This window comes from Dreissena polymorpha, chromosome 1 (genome assembly GCF_020536995.1).
Source record: "Dreissena polymorpha isolate Duluth1 chromosome 1, UMN_Dpol_1.0, whole genome shotgun sequence".
Classification (NCBI taxonomy): Eukaryota; Metazoa; Mollusca; class Bivalvia; order Myida; family Dreissenidae; genus Dreissena; species Dreissena polymorpha.
This window is the reverse complement of record NC_068355.1, coordinates 111,501,050-111,526,579: the sequence shown is the minus strand read 5'-3', so window position 1 is coordinate 111,526,579 and position 25,530 is coordinate 111,501,050. Positions and strand designations below refer to the sequence as shown.

Here is a 25,530-nt window from a genome sequence, read left to right as displayed (position 1 = left end):
AAAGGGCCTTTTCACATATATGGAAGTTTGTCATTAAATGCTTTATATTGATAAATGTAAACATTTGATCTAAAAAGCTCTAGTAAAAACAAGAATAAAATGAAAGAAAGAAAAAAAGTAAGCCCTCTAATGGGCTCGAACCACTGACGCCTGGAGTAAAAGTGTAACGCTTCTAAAGACCTCTCGGCAATCCGCACTCACACACTGAGAGATTGTTTTGTACTTTATATAAGCAATTATTGTAGTGTCACAAAATATAACGACAACAACAGAAATCTCCAATTTATTCAATTGTTTCACGTTGCAACACTTTATAATTTTTAGGTTTTTAAATCGTCAAAAGATACATATAATGGATATTTTAGAGCGTGGTAAATGTTTAGTATTACTGTTTCCTCACAAATATCATAACAACACGAAAATTTGCGAATTTGAAACTTTTTTTAATTTTGTCAATTTACCAAAACGTGAAAATGTCCCTTTAAGATCTACCCCTCTCAATTGACACCAAACACTGGTTCTACCCAGGAACGGACTCGAAAGCGTTTCAATACGCCTACGACTTTCTATGCAATTAAACTTAAGTAAATATGCTTAAACGTAACTAAGCCTTGAAGTGAATGGTAATCTTAACTCAGCTTTGACATAAATGAATGTGTTTATGGGTGGGGCACGTGCACTCTGCTACTTCCTGATAAAAAGCAATCTTCATGCAGACCACATATATGTAATTACACCGTCGTGCAAGAGATTAGATATATAGGGACCAACAAAAATAAGTAACAAATAAACTCTTACAGAAGGCTTTGTATAAAGTATATAGACTATGTGTATTGTGTGTGTAAGTTCACTTCAGAAATGGAGAATTATCATGCATATAAATTAAGTTTTATAGTTGTGTGTCAATCATTGTTTAGTATAATGTAGCCTGTGATTCCAGCTCTAAAAATAGCGATTTGGTATGTGTACGTCACAAACAGAGGCCAATCACAGACGAACACATTTCATAGCTGAAATTATACCTTATGTATTGAACAAAAGTTATGTTATTTTACCCATTGAATAAACCGTACTTATGCCCGAAAGAATAACTGTATTACATATTAAAGTAATACAAATGAAGAAAAGCAAATAGATTACAAATATGATATGAGTTACAAAGTAGAAATCCCCGTGCGTGAAAATAGAACAGTCCAACCATACACGGTAATCTGCACTGTTGTCGAACGTTCTTCTCTGTGTGAGCGTGTAAGAAAACTCTAGGTCTCTCGGCCTAGTCCCTTTCATTAGTATCTTTCGATCTGACCTTGGATTACAAACCCAGGAACAGGGGTTTTGTGTCGTAGGGTCCAAACTTGCCTGTGTATGATTCTTTTGTGATTAAAGTGGAATTAATTCTCCATTCAAAATGGAGCAGGCATATACAAAATCCGTGGAAGAGGTGTGTTCGTTTTTTGGAGTAGATGAAGAAAGTGGACTTAATGAGGAACAAATACGTAAAAATACAGAAAAATATGGACCTAACGGTATGTTGTGTATTGATTTCAACATACGATTGATTTTTTTTATAAAGAATTGTTCAATTTAAATAACATGTACGCAGGCGTGACGAGCGAAAAATCTTAGGCCTACACATTTCTGGATGATTTGACCTGCCACATTGACATTTTTATTTTAATTTTTTTTTGTGACAGTTACATATTATTATGTCTTAAATTCACAGTTAAATACCATTTGCTCTTGAAACTCGTGTTATTTAAGTGTGGTTTTCTTTTTCTTTTCAGAATTACCGGCTGAAGCTAGTAAGTACTAAAAATCATATGTTTTCGCGACTACGTCTAAATGTGTGAATAATTTCATATAAATGCTAGCGTGTATGTATATGAATTTACCTGTCCACGTGTTGAAATAAAAGAATGATCTTGTTTTACTTATTCTTAGTTTTAACAAAGCCCAAAGTTGATAATCCAGAAATTTAACCAGCAATTGATTGTAGATTTCGAATATGCTTGCGCTTGCTAGTACACACATAGTTGATGGATTTAGCCTTACTAAAAAATGGAGGGGAGAAGGTACTTAAAAAAGGACAAGATGACCTCCTTTGGAAAAAACTACAATGAACATCCTAAGTGACCTAATTAATGATTTTAATTATGCTGTTTCTTTATAAGTACTACATGTAATATTCAAAATTTCCATTCAGCAAAATTCCTCAATTTCCATGCTCTTTATTAAATCAGGTTTTATCTATAATTATCAAGAAATACTGTACGGTCTGTACTCTATAATGTTGTTAATTAACAATAAAGCGTATAAATTTAAGTGTTTCTGTAATTATCAGAACGCTGACTGTAAATCAAAAGGGACAAACAGGGTGAGACATATTTTAAATGGAAATGTTGGGCACATGTAAATACAGGGTCATGTGGATAATAAACATGGAAAGAGGTTACGCCAGGCTATTCTGTTATAAACTAAATCCCTATTCTTAGCACAACACTCAAACCCATAGAGAATGCAGTGATTTGTCTGTTGTATACGTCTTAGTAAGCAATATCTGTCAGGGTTTTTTATCTGATTTTGGAAAAAGGGCCTGGCCTTTTTTTAGGGGAAAAAAATCGCGCAAAACGCCAGATTTAAGGGGGAAAAATCACACGAAACGCTGGATTTGGGAGGAAAATAAGGAAAGTCTAACTCTTTAATGATCAATTAAGCATATTTTACTGTTTTTAAAACAAATTCAAGGAAATAGAAAATTTTATTATGTAATTTTTTTCTATTTTCTACCTTGGATCAGGTTAACTTTTATATTAAAAGGTTTAAAAAAAATAATTTTTTTTTGGTAGTGAAAATAAAAATCTAGGGGAAAATATACCAGCTGAGGGGAACAAAAATTCAGAGGGGAAAGGGCCGATTTTCGGCAGGTCACAAAGAAGGAAAAAAAACCTGTATCTGTACTTAACACTATGATTCGTATGAAGTAAAGTACATGTAGGACTATGTGTGAGAACAAATAAGAACATAACACAGACCAGTCAACTGAAAATGATTTACGTTTTCAAGAAATATTACATGTTTAATACATATCATTAATTAGATCTAGCACTCATATCTGAATAAAATGCAGTAAAGTAGTTCAAGAATTGAATGTATAAGGATATGTTTGTTAGTTGCGAAGAACTACACAACCAAGAAAGTTTTGGTATTTTCAAAGCATACATGTAATATTTGTTGATGAATATTTTTCTTGTTGTGTTTAATGCAGATTACTGGATAAACCTTTCTAAAATAAGTGTGTTTCCAGTTTTATAAATGAATGCATATATTAAAATAATTCTCTTTATTTTTTTCAGCTAAACCGCTTTGGGAACTTATCTTAGAACAATTTGATGATTTATTAGTGAAGATTTTATTGTTAGCAGCCTGTATATCATTTGTAAGTATATTTAATTATTTATGTAAATTTTACACTTTTAAAACTGGCATTGGTACCATTTTGTCTTCAGTACTTGATTGTTGAATAAGTATTGAATCAGTGCTTTTTTCTTGATTTTGGAAAAGGGCCTGGTATTCATTTTTTAGGGGGGGGGGGATAATTTACAAAACTGAGAATATATGTCAAAGGTTAAATTAAAGTTTGTGGAAAAGTGCATGATTTTAAAGAAATTCTATTTGTGAAAGATGTCTTTATAAGACCCCTGATAAAGAGGGAAAAAAGCCCTGTCATTGAATTAATTCATGTTAAAAAGTCAACTGTGGGCTAAACCATGATACATATCAGTGCATGTCAGATGTCAAAATGTATTATCATCTTTCATGATCCTTGCAAGAAGAATCACTTAGCCAGGGGTGGGAGATGGGTGAGTGTGAGATCAGTATAAAATAAGTAACTGCTGTTCAGGCATCTGTCTTAACATCTAATATAATTCTGATTGCTAAGGAGCCTCAAGGTGAAACTACTCCTTGATAACTTGTTAAGTCACAAGGATGTTGAATACCTGAATATTTCTTATCCAGCTACTGCATGTTTTTCATACATGTGTAGGTTAGAATGTATCAGGTATTCCACCTGGTTTCCACTGATTGGTGTACCAGAAAGCTAATTATGCTACCCTGTGACTTGCCTGGTCGTATACACTATTTAGTTTCAACACCAAGTAATAATAAGAGAAGGGTTCGACATTAACTTTTTTTACAGCAAGACCATCGGACCAGCTCGTCTTAAAATGTACTAGCCCGAATCTGATGTCTACTAGACCATAAATGACATAGCAAATAAACACAATTGTGTCATGTAACTGTTTAATCAGGATTTATCAGTAAATAATATGTGAACACCAGAAAGTCATTTTGATGCATAGAGGAAAACAATAAAATAATATTTTTTTTTGCTTTTCTTCTTCAAATTCAAGCCATGGGCACTGACTCGATTTTCCATTTAGGATAAAATTGACGTTCTGTTTTTCTTCATATTTACGTTTCCTGTCAGTTTTACTGTCGGATTCTTCTTTATTAACTGATTTGTTGGACAAACATCTGAACTTGAACAAAGCCATTTTTGAAATAACATTTTCTTGTCTGCTACGCAAAAATGTTTACATATAACGATTTTCGATAGAAGTCGTTAGAACATTCTGTAAAATTTTACAACTGCAGAAAATCATTAATATTCATGACAATTTGACCAATTGAAACAAGCAATTTCTGGGTGAAGCTCTCCTTCGCGTATAAAAATAGCGATGAATCATGTGAATGCTCAGCGTTTATTTATATACTCTAGTTTTGTTTTAATGTAAATAACGGGTAAGAGAGCAATTTTACACACTTAGAAAAAATATTTTCACAGCAGTAAGTTATAGTTATATGAATCAGTATAGATTTTTTATGTACGACCAGTCGGACAAGCTAGCCCGCAGTTTTACTAGCCAGACCAGCAATGTTACTGGACAATGTCTGTCGGACGTGCCTTAGCGTCGAACCCTGTTAGAGCAATCAGTACAAACATATATTTAAAGAATCTATAGATAATTGTTTTCAGATAATCACAACCTTTGAACCTTAACATGAAAATTTTGGAATAAATGTATAGTAAATTGCCAATTATTTTGCAAGGTGCATATACTTAATACACAGTCAATGTGATACAGAAATAGGAAAGAACTATGATTGATGGAGTTTACAATCAAAATAGAATCCATAATCATATTAAGCAAGAAACTAAGAAACTCTGAACGGATGAATATGTCTATTCTGTACAACTACTGGGGTTTTCCTCGCTTCATTGGGAAAAGGCCCTAGCCTATGGAAATTGGGAAGAAATTGCTCATTTTGGGAAAAACATTCGCTAAAATTACTGCTTTGGGAAATAAAAAAGCTGGTGTAAGATAGGATTTTTGGGAAAAATGCATGATTTTAAAGAAATTTTCAGTTGGGAAGCGGCCTTTGACAGGCCTCTGTTATATAAGGCTGAAAACTCCTGAACTAGCAATATTACATGTAACTACTAAGGCCTCTAGCCTTTTGGAGGTCAATACTTAATGATTATGTCATCGGCAGAATAATTACTGTTATTAATTTAAATGTTTGATACAAAGAAAAGAACAGGTTATTTACCTATTGTTGCCTTATATATCAGGTACACATAGAATTAGATAGCAGCCAGGTTTGCCATGGGGGGGGGGCATTTACCTGTTTTTTTTGTCATATCTCTACTCCCCCATTTTTATAGATATAATAATAAAATCTCATCGCTACACCCTAATTTAACACAGGAATGAATATGTTGTATGATTTTAAAGGTTTAAATGATGACATAATGAGCTTTTGCACTTAATGTTTATGAAATAGGTTTTTTGCTGTTTTCTTAGTTGTTTTTAGCTCACCTGAGCGCAAGGTGCTCATGGTGAGCTTTTGTGATGGCCTTTTGTCCTTCGTGCATTGTCCGTCGTGTGTTGTGCGACGTCAACATTTGCCTTGTTCACTCTCTAGAGGCCACATTTATTGTCCAATCTTCATGCAATTTGGTAAGAAGATTGGTTTCAATGATATCTTGGATGAGTTCGAAAATGGTTACGTTTGATTGAAAAACATGGCTGCCAAGGGGCGGGGCATTTTTCCATATATGGCTATAGTAAAATCTTGTTAACACTCTAGAGACCACATTTATTGTCCGATCCTCATGAAACTTGGTAAGAAGATTCATCCCAATAATATCTTGGACGAGTTCAAAAATGATGTTGGTTGGTTGAAAAACATGGCTGCCAGGGGACGGGGCATTTTTCCTAATATGGCTATAGTAAAACCTTGTTAACACTCTAGAGGCCACATTTATTTTCCGATCTTCATGAAACTTGCTCAGATGATTTGTCCCAATGATATCTTGGATGAGTTCAAAAATGGTAACATTGGCTTGAAAAACATGGCTTCCAAGGAGCGGGGCATTTTTCGTTATATGGCTATAGTAAAATCTTGTTAACTTTCTAGTTTGCTCAATCTTCATGAAATTTGGTCAGAACATTTGTTTCCTGTGTATTAAAGTTTGGTGTTATTATGTCAATATTATGTGACATAAACTGTATTATGTAATTTTTCATAACACAGAATTTACATAGTTAACATAACTGTTTAGTCATTAACACTTATGATAAGCCTTTCAACTAAGAGATAACTGAAAGAAAGACAACATGTACATGATTTTGCAGTATTTATGCAGTATTTATCTCCCTTGTTTCACCTGGTTCAGTAATCTATTTTTATGTCCCCCACTATAGTAGTGGGGGACATATTGTTTTTGCCCTGTCTGTTGGTCTGTCTGTCTGTTTGCGCCAACTTGAACATTTTGCAATAACTTTTGCTATTTTGAAGATAGCAACTTCATATTTGGCATGCATGTGTATCTCATGAAGCTGCACATTTTGAGTATTGAAAGGTCAAGGTCATCCTTCAAGGTCAGAGGTCAAATATATGTGGCCAAAATTGCTCATTTTATGAATACTTTTGCAATATTGATGATAGCAGGGGTTTTTTTTAGAGAAAGGGGAAGACGCTGGACGCTGGGTGAAAGGGGAAAAAAGAGTGCGAAAGAGACATATTAGGGGAAAAAATAAAAACTGTTCATTTCAATGTCTATAACTCATCAAAAGAGGCTTGTCTCCGTCCTTTTTGTTCTTAAACACATTTAACACGTATCAAAGTCAAAGTCCTTAATTAAGTTGCAGGTGTAGATCTAATTATGGGAAATTTTTCAACTATATTTCTGTACTGGGGCCGGGGGACGATGTCAATTTTGTGATTTCAATTTCATGATGAATGGGTTGACGATCTTGATCTGCTACAGTATTGGAAGGGAAGGAGCAGCAGCTGCCGATTGTCTACTTTCACTTCCACAATGTTCGATGTTGATTACCTCAGAATCCTGATGGGTTATAACGGTTTTCGATGATTCTTTCTTAAAAAATGCCTCGATGCATTCAGTATCTTCCAATTCCGAATGTTTTATTTTGTTTGTGTAAGAACGCCAATTGTGAGACATTTTTTTCTGTTTTCACGTTTATATCTTGGCTTGCACATAGCCCGGATGAAAATTCGACTGGTTTCTGGTAATTTATTGACGAAACACCCTTCTCGCGCAAGACCGGTATCCAGTTAAATAGTCACATGATTATTACGATTAGTTGCCCAGTTTACATAACGTTATTTAAGAGCTATATTTAGAATAACTGGGATTCCCAGATTTTTTGTGTTCGTCTGGAGAGAGAGTGAAAGATCATTGTACATGGTGCAAATTGGATAATTGTCGAATGCCCAAAGGAAAAATAAACATTTCTTTGAGAGAAAATATTATATTTTGGTGAAAAATGATATTTTTGGTGGGGAAATTGTATTTTGAGGGGAAAAATTCTGGTAGGGGAAGACGCCGAATATCGGCGTCACTTTCTTAGTAAAAAAAACCCCTGGATAGCAACTTGATATTTGGCATGCATGTGTATCTCATGGAGCTGCACATTTTGAGTGGTGAAAGGTCAAGGTCAAGGTCATCCTTCAAGGTCAGAGGTCAAATAAATGTGGCCCTAATCGCTTATTTTATAAATACTTTTGCAATATTGAAGATAGCAACTTGATATTTGGCATGCATGTGCATGTCATGGAGCTGCACATTTTGAGTGGTGAAAGATCAAGGTCATCCTTCAAGGTCAGAGATCAAATACCGGTATATGTGGCCCAAATCGCTTATTTTATGAATACTTTTGCAATATTGAAGATAGCAACTTGATATTTGGCATGCATGTGTATCTCATGGAGCTGCACATTTTGAGTGGTGAAAGGACAAGGTCAAGGTCATCCTTCACAATGTCAAGGTCATCCTACAAGGTCAAACATCATAGAGGGGGACATTGTGTTTCACAAACATATCTTGTTAGTTCTGCTCTGGATTTTGGGAAGATATTGATCATTGATAAATGCACTGTTCTGAGGGAAAATTGACTACTCTGCCATTGATCTCTTCTGAACTGTATAAAATAAGCTGTTTTGGCTGATTTAAACACCTCTTGATGCTTTCTTGAAAAGTTAACAGCTCTTAAAAAAAGGTGGAATTTTGAAATAATTAAACTCTAACAGGGAATAATCTACATGTGCGTCCCGCGTCTATGACGCACAAATATCAAAATAGACACATAGTTTTGAAATATGTGCGTCCACTCAGACGCATTGCTGAAACGAATCCGTTAACACTTACGCCAATCACGTTAAGTACGAACCATCTTTGGTATGAGTCTAAAGTGTAGCGATGAACGCTGAGTTTAACCAAATGAGACTTGAAGACTGCAACAAGTCCTTTGATTGGCTCTAGTCGAGCCGCTTCTGTATAATACAAACCAATTAGAATCGACCATTTAAATAGAGTGTGTAATGATATTTTCTAGAGTCCCTGGATGAAAACCTGCTTTAACTTTTTGTAACTTAGTCATAAATAATACAGAAAAAATGCCTCCGAAATAAGGTGTTGAAGCTAAATCCAAAACAAACAACTCTAAACTTTAATATTGGTAGGCCAACGGCTCGCAATTCGGACGTTAACAATAATATTATCAAGCTCGCAATTTGGATGTTAACAATAATATTATCATCGATTTGAATCAAGTTGAAATGTTGTAACAGGTTACACTCATGTAACAGATAATTTTAAAGCCTATGTGATGGCAAAAAAGATAGTGATGACCCTGAATTTGCTTTTTTGGTTTCAACTTGTTTTTGAGATTATTAAAAGTTTATTGCAAAATATAGTACATGTATTTGAGCTAGTGTGATTTAGACTCATTTTCTTCACTACTTGGTATCTTTCAAATTTTGGGACCCATTCTTTTCAAGGTGGACTCATTAATTTTGGCCTGGGACTTATTGGTCTAAAATCTGCGAGTTCAGGGACCCATAGATAGTAAATTCTAGATTATTCCCTGCTCTAAATTATTTTTAACACCAGCATCAAGACATTTTGGCATTATTTTCTAAATTATTCTTATTATTTAGATTATTTTTATTTGGCATTTTCTTAATTAGATTGACTCTATTCTATTTCAATAACTTTAGTAATTTTTTCTTATTTTTACATTTGATTCACTGAAGTTTCCTAATCTCCATAAATATTGTTCTTTTGATTTAATAAGACCTATTTTGTAAACTAGATTTTTGAAGCACTTTCTAGACTAACAGTAACATATATTAATAATTTTTTATATAAGTTTTTTTGACAGATTTTGAACTTCTTTTTACATTCATTAAGGTATTTGCTGCATGTTGTTCATTTTTGTAACGATACTTATTCTTTAGACTCTTTAGACTTGGCTTGTACCTGTTCTTAATTTTCTGTCATTGTTCTTCACTTTCCGAGTTCTTGGAATAAAAATTAGTTATTTTTTATAAAGCTGCCTTGGTTTTCACTTATAAATAAATTCTTTGAGTGTATTTAGGCATCCCTGACTGAATGCCTTTATTTAATTGAATTACAACCAGTCAGTATATTCATCCTGACTGGAAATAAGAGTTTGTCAAATAAATATTTCAGCATTACATAAGTGCTTACAAAGTTACATAACTTGTAACCGTCCTGTGGCCGGTTCATTTGCGTAAGCGAAGGGGACCGCACTATCACACCTGGATAGGACAGTTGAGTTCGATAATGGTTTGGATCGGTAAAAAAACACGGCTGCCAGGGGAGGGTCTTTTTCCTTATATTTATATAGTAAAAAAGCTTGTGAACACTCTAGAAGTCACATGTTTTGCCTAATCATCATGAAATTTTGTCAAAACATTAGTTATATGGATGTCTCGGACGAGTTTGAAAATGGTCATGATCAGTGAAAAAACATGGCCGCCAGGGAGTAGGGCAGTTTTCTTTATATGTATATAGTGACAACATGTGAACAGTCTAGAAGACACATTTTTTCCTCAATCTTCATGAAATTTGGACATATCTTGGAAGAGTTAAAAAATGGTTCAGGTCTGTTAAAAAAAACATGGCCGCCAAGAGGCCATTTGTTGTTCATTCTTCATGATACTTGGTTAGAACATTTTGTTCCATTGATATCTTGGGCTGCAAAGAACAGGTCATTTCTTTTTATCTCAGGTGAGTGACTTTGGGCCTTTCAGGCCCTCTTGTTTATGACCCCACCACTATAGTGGGGGACATTATTGTTTTTGCCCTGTCTGTTGGTTGGTTTGTGTATTTGTTTGCTCCAACTTACACATTTGCCATAACTTTTGCAATTTTGAAGATAGCAACTTCATATTTGGCATGCAGGTGTATCTCATGGAGCTGCACATTTTCAGTGGTGAAAAGTCGAGGTCAAGGTCATTCTTCAAGATCAAAAGTCAAATTTATGGGTCAAAATTGCTCATTTAATGTACACTTTTGCAATATTGAAGATAGCAACTTGATATTTAGCATGCATGTTTATCTCATCAAGCTGCACATATTGAGTGGTGAAAGGTCAAGGTCATCCTTCAAGGTCAAAGGTCAAATATATGGTGACATAATGTTTCACAAGCACATTGCTTGTTCTAAAATATAAGTCATATTGATATGATATTTTTAGTTTTGTTGAATCTGATTCATTTCTTTTTTGTTTGTGTAAGCATTATTTCATGTACATGTTTGTTTTTCTACTTTTCTATAAAATGTTAATAAAAACTTAGCCATTTTTTTCCAAGTTTATTAATTAAAAAGCATTTTGAGATGGGAATAAATGTTAATCATAAGAGAAAAAGGTACATTGTATAATACTTTGTGCGAAGGAGAATGGGGACAAATTTCTGGCCCTAAAATAATGTAGGTAGCTTACACAATGTCATAACTTGGGATTGCACAGTGATAAAATTAAGGTTAATCACCAAAAAATGTCAAAAACTTGATTTCATGATGTTGCCATGTTTCTTGTTTGTAGTTTGTTCCTTCTGGCAGTTGAGTGCTTTTTAAATTGAATATGAATTGGCTTTTTACTTCAATTCAGTCAACATTCTATACATTATGATATGCATGCGTTTGCCTCAACATCATTTATGGTTTACTGTTCTAGTACATGTACATGTACTTGCAATGAATTTTATTTACTCATGTGAATTTTGATAATGTCTTTTGTTAACTGTCATAAACAAACTATAGAATGCACAGTACATGGGTATATGTGAACTTAAATCAACATTTAAAGTTTATAATTTATCATTTCAGTATATTATAAGACAACAGGTTGTTATCTGGAGAGTTGTTTTTCAGAATGATCAACGTTGTTAAACTTGGGGGACGTTTTTATTAAAGAGCATACTTGTTCAGTATTTCTCTTATCATTCTCTCTTGATGTAGAAATTGCAGATCTTGTCTAAGTAAAGCCAAATAAGGGTGGTTAATGAATTCATGAAGGCAATTTAACATGGATGAGATGGATTGATGTAGGAGAGTATGTAAATTAAATTGCTTTATGGATTTTACAAGGATGCTATTTATTGGCCATGTTTATGGAGTAAACATCTTGCCTGATTACATTTCAATGGTCCAGTATACTTTAGTCTTTAACATGAACTGTCTTATTCTTTTCTATACTCAATGGGTTTCCTTGTCTACTGTTGTTTCAGTACAATTTGATGAGGTCTGATGGACTGAATGAACTTTGTTGAAGTTCAGTTTCTTCTTTAAAACATGTCTGTATTTGTCAACTTTTACATTAATTTTTTTTATTGAATCCATACTTGGTTTACTGTAAGAATGATTAATTATTTAGGAAAACAATTAACGGGTATTGAAGACAAATTTTCTGGAAATTAAAAGCTGTGACCATCGAATGAAAAACCTTATGGCAATGAAGTATGATAATTAATACCGCCAATTTGCTGTAATTAATGATAAAATCTACATGTATTAATGAATGTTGCACAACAGTCTATATAAAGTCTGTGTGTAAGTAACAGATACATATGGTACATGTTTACTGTTCCAAATGCTTTTGTCATACAATGCAACTGTTTTTAAACCATTATCAATTACCATTTTCAACAGCTTTTCTAGTTCACCCAAAAATCCATTATTTGATTCAACAATTCAGCTTTGCTAGCATTTCAATGACTTCATAGCTACCAGCATAGACAGTTGATACATGGTAAATTGTAAATGTAACAATTGAACATTTCACTTGTCTTTGGTGTCATTTCTATAATAGATTTAATTATTGCTATGTGAGCATTGACATGTAAAAACAGCATTAGAATGAACTTTTTATATTTCATGGTCACTACATTATTTACAGTTTGGGAAGTAGCTAAAAAAAATTACCGAGCCAACTTATAAGCAATAAAATGAAACCTCTCTCAAAACTCCTTGGATGAGGTCTGAAAGCAACGGTCATTAATTGTATAGCAGTTATTATGACAAAACTGTAAGGATCATATGTCAAGGCAATTTATTACAAGTTTTAAGAAAAATACCAAGAATGCATGTTGATAAAGTACTATTCTATTGTAAAAAGCTATGTGTGGAAACAAAAAGGTAAAATATTCATGCAATTCTTATTTGTCTAAGAAAGAGATAATTAAAAAAGTCTTTGACCGAGATGTTACCTTGAAGTTTCTATTTTTATGTTTTATTGGCATGTGAATCTACTTTAATATACTTTATCTTGACATGAGTTATCTGTTCTTTTACTGATCTAGATGCTGGAGGCATTGGCAAACTTATATTTTTGATGACTCAGAATCTGGTCCTAATACTATGTATGTCCTTTACTTGGGAAAAAGTCTTTTTTGGCTGAATTTGTAGATGTTATTATTTTTTATTCTCAAATGGCAAAAAGTATCTTCTTGTCCCAAATCTAGTCCAAAAGTTCGTAATTGATTATTTGACTTTTTTGTGTTTAATAATGGAGATATTAATGTAGAAATAAAAAGTTTTAATGTTGCTACATGAACATGTATATCCATTTTACTGAAATCTTGATCTATGGAATTTACTGTTTTATGTAAGTTCACCAATTGCAAATTGTAGTTATCAAAGAAGTATATTTGTTTCCCAATTTAGAGTGAAGTTCTACTTAAATCCCAATTTCACATCTAAAGGTCATAGTCACAAAAACTTAAATCTAAAATTAACATGATTTCTGAAACAGACATGCAAACTCTAATTTAAGTTTGATATCATCTGAAAAATATTGTTTTGGGGCAAAAAAGATCAGAATACCTGCAGCAGTTTCACAATTTTTGCTTGAAAATACCTGTAGAGTGACTATAATACAGGCAATTTTATGGGCCATCTAGTTTGGCAGAGGTCATATGCACATATTGATAAATCTTCCTTACATATCACTCATAATCAGTTACCTTTTACCTTTCTGTTGTATTACTTGTTAAGGGTAATGGATTTTTATGAAGTTGTAAAAGTTGATGAACTTGATGTTGATTGTTTTATCATATTCGTTCAGCTATAATGCATTTCGTGTTTTCATGGATGCAAGGACAACACTCAGTTGTCAATTTTAAGCCACTGTAACTATTTATATAATGGCTAATTTATATTCTAAGAAAAATTCGTTTGGCAAGAATGTATAATATGCAGATAATCTGAAGCTTACAAAAGCAGCTCAGTGAACTCTTTCTGTCTATAGTGTCATTCGTTTTAGCTGATTATGAGAACTGGGCAAGTTAAAATCAAGTCCGTAAGTGGAAATCAAGTCCTTAAGTAACACTTGCACAACAATGTGTAGGCAATCAGTATTTTGTAATACAGGAGACTGGCTTTGGCAGGAAAGTCCAAAATATACAACTGTAGTCAAGTATGGTAAAACAATGCAATTATTGTGAAAACAAGAAGTGTACATGATGTGTGATGTTGATAATTAACCCTTAAAGCGCTGGAGCTGAATTTTAAAGGCCTTTGCAAACAGTTTGGATCCAGATGAGACGCCACATAACGTGGCGTCTCATCTGGATCCAAACTGTTTGCTATTCTGATAGTATTCTTTGAAAAAAAATGAAGAAAATGCTTATTTTACAAATTCAGCAGACGACATTTTAGCAGAAGACAAATTTCCCAGCATGCAAAGGGTTAAATACAGGAAATAGTTGATGTACATGTACTGTCCAAAAATTAGATAACAGTATGATCACCACATGTCCTGGTCTGATCTGGCCATATGATGATTGCAAACACAATTCAGCCAGCTGTCTGCTATTATAAATCCAGAATTGTTTCACCACCACCACCTGGTCATTTGTACAGTTAGATCAGATTTATTAGGCACCATAAGATGTTGATGATGGATTTCCTGATGAAGAAGCTAATCTTTTTGATTAAGAGGTTCTTCTTTATGAAGGCAATCATCTTTGATACTTATGCTGGTGTTCTTTATTGTCTCATCATGTATGTTTGTTTGATGATCAGATTCTTGTATTTTTGTTCCACACTATCATATGTTAGCTGGTATGATATATCAGAGGTGATTGGTGATCATGCAGATAGCGTTGATTTCATAGAACAGTCTATGAGCAGGGGTGGTGTGATGGTCTGCTGATATTTTGCATGATCTTCGAATACCAGCCAGATGAGCACTTTATGTCAGGGTTTATATTAATCATTGCTTTTAGAACATACATTACGAGCTAGATTTGCCTCAGAATATGGAATCACTTATGAATATATCTTTGTTTCATTAAACTTCTGCATTATGATAATGCCTTTTAACCATTAGTAATAGGTTTTAACATACAATTTTCTGAACAATCTGTCTCAAAATGTTAACAGAGCTTCAGATAAGGTTTTGTGTAATTCTTAAATTACTACCAGATTTTCAAAAAGAATTCTTAACTCTGAAATTGTATTCTTAACGTTACTACTAAGTTTTGGAAAATAATTCTTATTTTTTCTAAATGACCTAAAATAAATAATAATGGTTATTTTCATGCAAAAAAAATCAAAATAAACATTCTAGCAACTTTATTTATACGAGTTCAACAGTGTCTTTTCAGTATTATACAATTTTATTTTTCCAATACCTTCATATGCCCAAACTGTGCTCAGATTGCATGCCTTAGATGAATTTTTACATATTACACATTTAAAACGGGTCTCCCCTTCAATCTATTCAACGATTAGCCACGGGACTTGTCCCTTCCACTCGTTCAATGTTTTTTTGTGTGTTTAAGTTTGGACCCGTCGTGTAGCGTTTTTGTTTAGCTTTTCCGACTGTGTCGGCAACTGAACATACAACATCGTATTAGATCTTTTCTATAATGTCTTTCTAAACATTTAACTTCGGCTCACTCTGCGTACAATATGTTAAAAGCGTGTTTTTGGACGCTTTGCAGTTTTTTAGGACGCTCTCTGGGCGCCGCCATTGTTTTTTGACAGGTAGACTGTATACGTAGCTTTTATTGGAAAAAATGCGCTTTGTTAAACAAACCCGATAACCATTCTATATAAGCACTGCAAAGATCTTTAATACGCGAAAAGAACTCAATAAAAATCGATACGAACCGATGTAAAAATAATATTCGTAACTTGATTTTGTAATTCTTAATGGTACGACAAGATTTTAAAATAAATACGTAACGGACTTGAAAATAATTCGTAATTATGAAAATACGACCCTTATCTGGGGCTCTGTGTTAATACAAGTCTCTTAAAAATTATACAGTCATTACTGAATGAATTTTAAGTGATCATTGTTTTACAAATGGTGAAAATCATCTGATAACTGTGTTTATTAGCCTCTCTGTGGCAACAGGGCTTAATGTGTGCGTGTGTGGGTGTAGTGTCATCCCAAATTATCTGCCTCCATTGGAGACTTCTTTCGCTAAGAAGAGACTTCTTTAAAAGAAAAACTCCAGTGACATGGACAGTCTCAACCCTTTTAAGCCTTTGCAAACTGCACTTGCTAATCTGGGATGACCCTTTATGAACATGCATTAAGCCCCATTTTACCCATTAACATCATTGAGCTTCCCAGAGCAATGATCATTTATGGTGGAATATTCTTGCCTACTTATTGCAAAATATCTATGATTTAGGTACGAATTTTGTAGATTTAAGGTTTGTTGCTGATATGTTTTCAGGTTCTCGCTTGGTTTGAAGAGGATGAAGAACAAGTAACTGCGTTTGTGGAGCCATTTGTGATATTGGTTATTTTAATATGCAATGCCATTGTGGGCGTTTGGCAGGTGAGTTAAGGAACCCAAAGTAAATATAAATCTCCATCAAATGTTTCTGTGTTTGTCCAATTGTGGTCATCTGACATCTCATGTGTGCTGTACATGTTTTTTTGCACTTCATTCCTGGTTCATGCAATAAGGACCACATTAATGGTTATTTTATTATACAATTTAATTGATTCTCACTGTCAAACTAAAAAGTGAAATACACATGTGATAGCTTGCCAATCATAATGATGAAAATGAAGACCATGTTGCTTGGCAATAATCCTAACTGATGGAAAACTGGCTTCTTAGAATGGCAATGAAAATTCAATAAGACTTAAATGCTGTCATGTCTTGATTTATGAAAACTATTACTGATATCAAATATATTGAAGTTTTGGATGAAAAATGTTATCACTTTGACAAATATGAACACTATCGGCTATGGATTTATGTGAAATGAAATTATTAAAACCTTTTACAGAAGCTATTCATGAATAGTCATTCAAACTCAGGTTATATTATGATTGCTAACATGCTATATAGAAAAATCAATTGAAAAGCTCAGGTACAAGCTGTCATTGAAAATGAGACCCTCCCATGTGTGGGATTCATTCCATAAGTATGGCATATGTGGTAATTGCATTGATTTTCAATAAACTGATGGAAATAAGAGAGACACATTTTACTCTCGTGGGAAATCTTAAGCTTGTTTTTGTGCAAGAAATTAAAAATGTTTTTTCCTAGACGAAGCCTTCATATGCCAAAACTATTAAATACATATCTAAGTGGTAAAGGGTTAAATATGTATCTTAAGTGGTAAAGGGATAAGTCAAGTTTCAGTCTGTCTTCTTGTGAGAAAGAACATTTTATTGTGCCACTAAATTTCCACCTGTTTAAGTTGGTAACTTAACGTGCATTTTGTGCATTTTACATGGTTGATGGGCACAGTATTCAGAACTAAGTTAGATTAATTTTTATCTTTTTAATGTAAAGGAAAATATCTTAACATCATTTGTACTATACATTTCCACATGAAATCATCAAAAACAAATCAAGATATGCTAAACCCTGTAATGAAGTGCATGCCAAGGGGAATTTAAAACAAACCTTTTATGAAATTTTGATATAAAGTAAATCATGAAGACGACTTTTAGGAAATATCATGAATTGTTGGCATTGTAAACCTTTGAGACAAAATAAATCAAAACCTTGAGTAGTATCTTACTGGGCGTATCAGCTTTAAATTACACCTGGATTTACGATATGTCTACCATATTATTGTTAAATGACGCACTATTGTGACATTGATACTTGTTTATTGGTTATTGAATATATTTTAATCAATAAAACAATACTGTTAAGTTTATAAGTTCTTGAGGATCAAAGAACATACTAAAATAATCATCATCCCAATATTATCCCTTTTACAAGATTAGTGTTCAGAACAGGGAACTGTTATATTTCTTTGCAATCCAGACTGATATATGAGAGTTTAATGATAATTATATACAGGGACCGCTTTTAAGCTCATTGCACAATCTTGGCCCAAATCATTATTTTCTACTGCTGTTTCTATAGATAGGTCATACTTTATCAAACACTTTACAGTCATTTTGACATTTCAATTAATCCCAAATAATTGATTTGTCTAAGGAAGAAGTGTGAATTGCTCTTGTTTATTTACAGGGCAGTTTAGACATATTGTTTTCTCTGGGCTAGACTGGGTTGAGGTGTATTTATCATGTGATATTGACAAGATTACAGATTGGTAATAATACTGAAAGATCCAATATTCAATATACAGAATAAGATCGTAATTATTTAGTTTCTTCTCAACTCGACTGTGTGACCTTGATGATTGCTTCTTTTGAACAAAATGACGCCGATGTCTTTGACTGAACTGTTTTGCTTTCTACATGTACATGATCGTACACTGTACTCTTATTGAAAAATATACTTTCAATTTCTCAAATTATATATTGCATAAAAGTAAGAAGTTTTCTTTTATGTTGTTTATTCATGTGAATATGGTTGTATAAAGATATTTAATAGATTGTATGTTTGTATGAAAAAAAAAAATTTGCACATACAGAGCATTAATATTCAAATTTTCAATTCCCCAAATATGTCTTGAAAGTTGCCAAAATACAATAATTATTCTGATGGTCTGTGAGGGAATATACAGTGGTATTCCTAGTGATGGCATTTATAAAGGAAAAATAAATGTATCTTGGCAGGAACGCAACGCAGAGAGCGCTATCGAAGCCTTAAAGGAGTATGAGCCAGAGATTGCTAAGGCTGTCCGCAAGAATGCACCGGGCGTGCAGCGCATCAGGGCTAGCCTGCTGGTACCTGGGGATGTGGTCGAGGTCTCGGGTAAGAACCTCAGGCAGGGGATGTAATTTTTTACTGCATTGTGGGATTACTATGTTGTTTGACCTTAAAAAACGTAGGCATTGTTCATAAAAAAGCTATTTTCTGGCATTTTACCAAATGTTGATTCAATTCAACCTTTGATTATTTGTTTCCTTTGTTCAATGTTTTTTCCCCAAAAGAGGGCTTTGACCTCGTGCATGGCCTCAGACAAAAGCCCTGAAGAATATCCCTGTTGTATTATGTGAATATTGCATTACAGTTCATGCTAAATGTCAGCACTACCAAGCCATAAGCTATTTATGGATATTGTGGTTGTCATACATCAATAGAATTTAAAGATGATCTTGTCAGAATTTAATTAACTTTACTTTCCTTGCTGTAAAGAGATAAAAAATAATTGAAGGTCTATTTTTGTAACTTTTGTAAACCTTGATGAAGTCATTGTTTTAGCTGGCAGCATTTTGCTGGACACTTTATGTCTCTTCAAAATGGTCTGTCAAGAATAATTTGTCAAAGTGTCAACTTAATCCGGCAAAATTGCCTGTCGCTTGGTATTTGTATGGCAGCTTGGTTACAGCTATGACATTTGGGCTACTGCAATATTTCATTTGTACATTGTGCATTTGATGGAGCCTAATAGGCATGATAAGGGTATGTTTAATACACATGTTAACAGCTGTTATTGATGGTTGGGTCCAAGTCACATTATACAGTTGTTCATGTTGAAATCATTACATCACAGGTTGTCGGACATCTTTCGGTCTTTTTGTCTGTGTCATCATCAAATCAAGGCTCTTTTTAGGATACATATTTTTATTATGCCCCCCTTCGAAGAAGAGGGGGTATATTGTTTTGCACATGTCGGTCGGTCTGTCGGTCCGTCCGTCCACCAGATGGTTTCCGGATGATAACTCAAGAACGCTTAGGCCTAGGATCATAAAACTTCATAGGTACATTGATCATGACTGGCAGATGATCCCTAGTGATTTTCAGGTCACAAGGTCAAAGGTCAAGGTCACAGTGACTTGAAACAGTAAAATGGTTTCCGGATGATAACTCAAGAATGCTTACGCCTAGGATCATGAAACTTCATGGGAACATTGATCATGACTGGCAGATGACCTCTGTTGATTTTCAGGTCACTAGGTCAAAGGTCAAGGTCACAGTGACTCGAAACAGTAAAATGGTTTCCGGATGATAACTCAGGAATGCTTACGCCTAGGATCATGAAACTTCATAGGTACATTGAAAATTACTGGCAGATGACCCCTATTGATTTTCAGGTCACTAGGTCAAAGGTCAAGGTCACAGTGACTCGAAATAGTAAAATGGTTTCCGGATGATAACTCAAGAATGCTTAAGCCTAGGATCATAAAACTTCATAGGTACATTGATCATGACTGGCAGATGACCCCTAAGAATTTTCAGGTCACTAGGTCAAAGGTCAAGGTCACAGTGACTCGAAACAATAAAATGGTTTCCTTATGATAACTCAAGAATAATTAGGCCTAGGATCATGAAATTTCATAGGTACATTGATCATGACTGGCAGATGACCCCTTTTGATTTTCAGGTCACTAGGTCAAAGGTCAAGGTCACAGTGACAAAGAACGTATTCACACAATGGCTGCCACTAGCCCATATGGGGGGCATGCATGTTTTATAAACAGTCCTTGATTATTTCCAAGAGTCCTGGACATATTCGACATGCTGATTTGTTTTAACCCTTTCCCACATAGAAGCAAAGTAAAAATAGCTATGTGCAAATAGCATAAAACCAGAACAGCCTGCAAGTAACTTGTAGTCTGTTCAGGTTTTATGCTGTTTACTGCTCATCAGTATCTAAGGTTTGGAGATGAAGCCTTAAAAACTTGAATCTAGTAAGAAAGGTCTTAAATTGAATATAACTTTTAAGGGACAACAAATGCTTTAAAATACGTATCTAAGTGGTGAAGCGTTAAGATTACATTTACTGTCTATTTCAAATTACAATTGCTTCTTGCCATAATGAATATTCAAATATGTAAATGTTTGTATATGCATGTAATCCCCTTAATCTGAAGATTTTATCTAAGAAGTGCTCCTCTTTAAATTGCATATAAAATAAGAAATAATCACTGTTCCACATTTTGATCTAGAAAAACTGAGTTTTGTTAGTTGGATGTTAATCAAACGTATTGAACGCTTTCCCACTCAGAGGCAAAGTGGAAATGGCTATGTGCAAACAGAATAAAACCAGAACAACCTTCGAGTCACTCGCAGTCTGTTCAGGTTTTGTTCTGTTTGCTGCCCATCAGTATCTAAGAGTTGGAAATGAAGCCTTTAAAACTATAATTCAGTAAGAAAGGTCTTTAATTAAATGAAACTTTCTAAGGGACTACAAATGCGTCAAAATATTATCTAAGTTGTTAAGGGTTAAATCAGATTCAGAAATTAACTTGTGTTTTTTTTTCTTGTATACATTTGGCATATGGCAAAGCTCATATGGTGGTACGTGGAGTTTGGTGAATCTTTCAGTGAATTGTAGAAGTTTCAAGAAGGGTTAGACAACAGTCTGGATAAAATTTAGGTTCTGTTTTTGGCGGCTCAATTATTTTCAAATTGTAAACATGGCTTACTGCATAAGAATGTTCAAGGTTGTGCCTTATTACTTGGATCATGTTGCAGTGGGTGACAAGGTCCCAGCCGATATCCGCCTGACGACCATCCATTCCACGACCCTGCGTATCGACCAGTCCATCCTGACAGGGGAGAGTGTCAGTGTCCTCAAGCATGCGGACCCCATCCCTGACCCACGGGCGGTCAACCAGGACAAGAAGAACATCCTCTTCTCCGTGAGTTCTAGGCCCCTTAAAGATTATATGAGTTGCGTTTTGTGAAAATAGGGATTGATTCACATGCATTAAGTGTTGTCCAAGATAAGTCTGTGCAGTCCAGCCCAAACCAGATTTTTGTTAAGATAAGACTAACTCTGACATTTCCCTGAATTCAGACTTAGTTGCCATCTTTTGTGTTAATGAGGTATGACACACACCTGAAATAATGACAGTCTGAAGAAACCTGGTTATGTCAATAGACAGGGTGCAGAATCAGAACAGGATCCTCCCAAAGTCACACGATCCTGCACCCTGTAGAGTATAAACCATATTTTGTGTTGCATGTATTGTTTTCTTTGGTCAAGTACAAGTACTTTTTATTATAATAAGGTTATGTCATATTTTTTTAACTTTTTCCCTCTGCATACCTTACAGTAAAAAGATTTGATAACAAATTGTTTGTAGCTTTTGATCTTTCTACAAGATTACTTTACCCCCTACAAAATAATAATGTTGTTAACGGTACATGCTGGTAATACACTATTGAATTTAGTGACTAAAGTATATTAAATGCATATAAAGTCTCATGCCAGTTTCATCAGTATTTCAATGCAGTCATGCTAGGCCAAGAAAGTACAGGTCAAAACACAATCAAGAACAAATTGTTAGAAAATTTATTATTCATGACTTTGCTACAAGCAGTCCCTGATTTTAGAGAAACTGGTCCAAAATTAATTATTCAGGACATTGCAATTTGCAATCATTGGTTTTAGAGAAAAATGCTGTTGTTTAAATTGATCTTTCAGCCTTCTTTTGTTAGAGCTTTTCTGACTGCTAAAAAGGTTAATCAGATAGCCCAGTATTAGGCAATATATTTTCCAGGTAGTACAGACATGTATTTTACAGTACATCATTAAGTTTATATGGTTGGGCTGGCTGACTCAATTGGTTGAGCGCTGGACTATCAAACTGAGGATTCTTGCCAAGGTCACACAACTTATGTGGGGCTTGGTTGTAAAAAAATTTCTATGGCCAATCTCCCACTACTTGGGATTCTAGTGCAGCAGGTATTGATAAACCAGCTAGCCCAAACTGTTGGTTAACCCTTTCCCTCTCTGAAGCAAAGTGAAAATGGCTATGTGCAAACAGCATAAAAACCTGTCTGTTCATCTAAGTTTTGGAAATGAAACCTTTAAAACTTGAATCTAGTAAGAAATGTCTTAAATGAAATTTAACTTTATAAGGGACTACAAATGCGTCAAAAAACATTTCTAAGTGTTAAAGTCGTTTTCTTCAATAACTGCCTTAACTTCCATTCCAAATTGAAGCCCCCTACCCAACCCACGCACCAACCCCTGCCCCTAAAAAACAAAAACAAAAAACTCTTAAAAATAAATGTTAACGTTAACCGGGGTAGTTCATTTCACCATCCTGCTTTATGAGTTTACCAATAGTAAAATATTTAAAAACCCTTTATTCTCGATTTTGAAGTAATTGTTAGCAATAAAACAACACCAATATCCCAATTTTTGTCAAAATGACAGTGTTTTTTTTACCATTTTGGATTAGGAAAATTTGCGGCGCAGGGCTTTTCACCCTTATATAACAGAGGTTGTAATTCAGCTATTCCCCAATTGAAAAAAAGGTATTTTTTCCCAAAATTGATGGAGGAATTTCCCAAATGGTAAACCATTTTTTTATTATTTTTTTATTTTGACATATTGGGCATCGTCCAAATTGAAATCAATGAGCTCTAATATGATTAAGAATGCACCACAATGTGTCTTTAAAACTTCTGCACAATGAAAAAGACCCTGTTTCAAAAACTTTTAAAAACAAGGTCTCCACAAAATTAGCAGTTATCGCGCATGAAATTCCCAATTTGAAAGGCTAGGGCCTCTTCCTAATTTCCTGATGAAAAGCCCTGCAGTGTTTTGACTAAAATTGTGAAATTAGTGTTGTTGTTTTGCTAAATGAATGCTTAAAAATTGAGAAAACAAGTGTTTTCTGTATTATATTTACTAAGGTTGAACTTATCTGCATAGGAGATGAACAAATATTGAGATCTAAAAAAAGTTGTTTTTTTTGAAACCTTCCATTGGGAATGTTTAGCTCACATTTGGGAAAAATATATACTTTTATGCATTGGGAATGGGGCCAATTACCTGACCTGATTTTGGTTGAAAAATAACCCACACTTAATGATGTGACTTTTTCCCAATCCAAAGCGCCTTGACCCCATGGTGAAAAACAGATTGTATGATCGCATTGCATGGGTTGAATGTTCAACTGTAATAACTGCTAATCGTACTTCAGTGAGATACACCAGTTTCATGCGTTAGCCTTTGTTGCTAAAATATTACGCCCTTGCCAACCTAAATGTTGTGTTTCAGGGTACAAACATCGCCTCTGGGAAGGCTAGAGGCGTCGTCATTGGCACAGGCTTGAACACAGAGATAGGTGAGTAACACCTTGATGGCTATGTTTAACCATTTCCCACTCAGAAGCAAAGTCAAAATGGCTTTGTGCAAACAGCATAAAACCAGAACAGCTTGCGAGTAACTCGCAGTCTGTTCAGGTTTTATGCTGTTTGCTGCTCATCAGTATCTTATGTTTGAAGATGAAGCCTTAAAAACTTGAATCTAGTAAGAAAGGTCTTAAATTAAATATAACTTTCTAAGGGACTACAAATGTGTGCAAATACGCTCTGAGTGGTATAGGGTTAACATTGAATATCTCTTTGTAGCATTTTGGTTTCACACTCCATAGTAGCTAGATACGTGAACTAAATAGTATTTTAAGATATGAATTACCAGTATTTTGATGTATGATCTAACTCACAAATGCACTTACCAGTATTTCAACGTAAGAATAACCAGTATTGCAAGGAATCAATTGACCAGCATTTTGATGTATGAACTGGCCAGTTCCTTTTATGTGAACTGTCTAGTATTTTGCTATATGAACTGACCAGTATTGCAGTACTTGAACAGAACAGTTATTAATATATGATCTTCCTTGATATTGCAGATACATGCTCTACTCTTGATTTAGCATTTAGTATAAAAGCAGCTTTAAAGTCTACATAAGCTGAATAAAAAAAGGGCAAAATTATGTATTTCTGTATAAGAAGTAACGTGTACCAGCAAGAAGCTTATTTCAGAGCAAAAGAGTGAAACCTTGTTTGAGCATTTTGGAATTCTTGCATGCAGTGCTTTATCACTGGCAACATAATATTAAAAAACAACAATGGTTTAATTATCATTACTGTACAAATGAAAAGCAAAAACAAAATTGACCAACCTGGAAATATTATTTTGTGTTTATGGGGCAAAAATTCTGCCCTATTCCCCCAGGGAAAAGTATATGTTTCCCCCCAAAAACAACATTACTTACAATTAATATTTTGTCATGTACAGTATCACATCTAAGATCAAATCTAAGAAATCACTGAACAATGCATTCTCCCCTAACCCTGGCACTCTCTCATGATGTTGTCGATGAATGATAAACATTACATATTTGCGTGCGGAGATCTCTAAATATGATATTGTTATTTAATGCATTTTGAGATGGAGAATACAAGATTTCTTGTTGCATCTCCGTTGTTTGGGCAGATTGCCGTCTGGTTTATGGCATATTGTTTCTGGATCGGCGAAAAAAA

At 34.2% G+C, this 25,530-nt stretch overlaps 1 protein-coding gene across 1 annotated transcript in view; it reads left to right on the top strand.

Moving 5' to 3' along the window:
- Positions 1–1,031: 1,031 nt before the first annotated feature.
- Positions 1,032–25,530, top strand: part of LOC127844475 (calcium-transporting ATPase sarcoplasmic/endoplasmic reticulum type-like) — a 77,129-nt gene continuing 52,630 nt past the window's right edge. The window contains 7 exon segments of the mRNA XM_052374731.1: positions 1,032–1,526; positions 1,785–1,802; positions 3,354–3,436; positions 16,591–16,695; positions 18,912–19,050; positions 21,718–21,884; positions 24,260–24,326. Of these exon segments, the coding sequence (XP_052230691.1) occupies positions 1,409–1,526; positions 1,785–1,802; positions 3,354–3,436; positions 16,591–16,695; positions 18,912–19,050; positions 21,718–21,884; positions 24,260–24,326 (697 nt within the window). The 5' untranslated portion in view covers positions 1,032–1,408.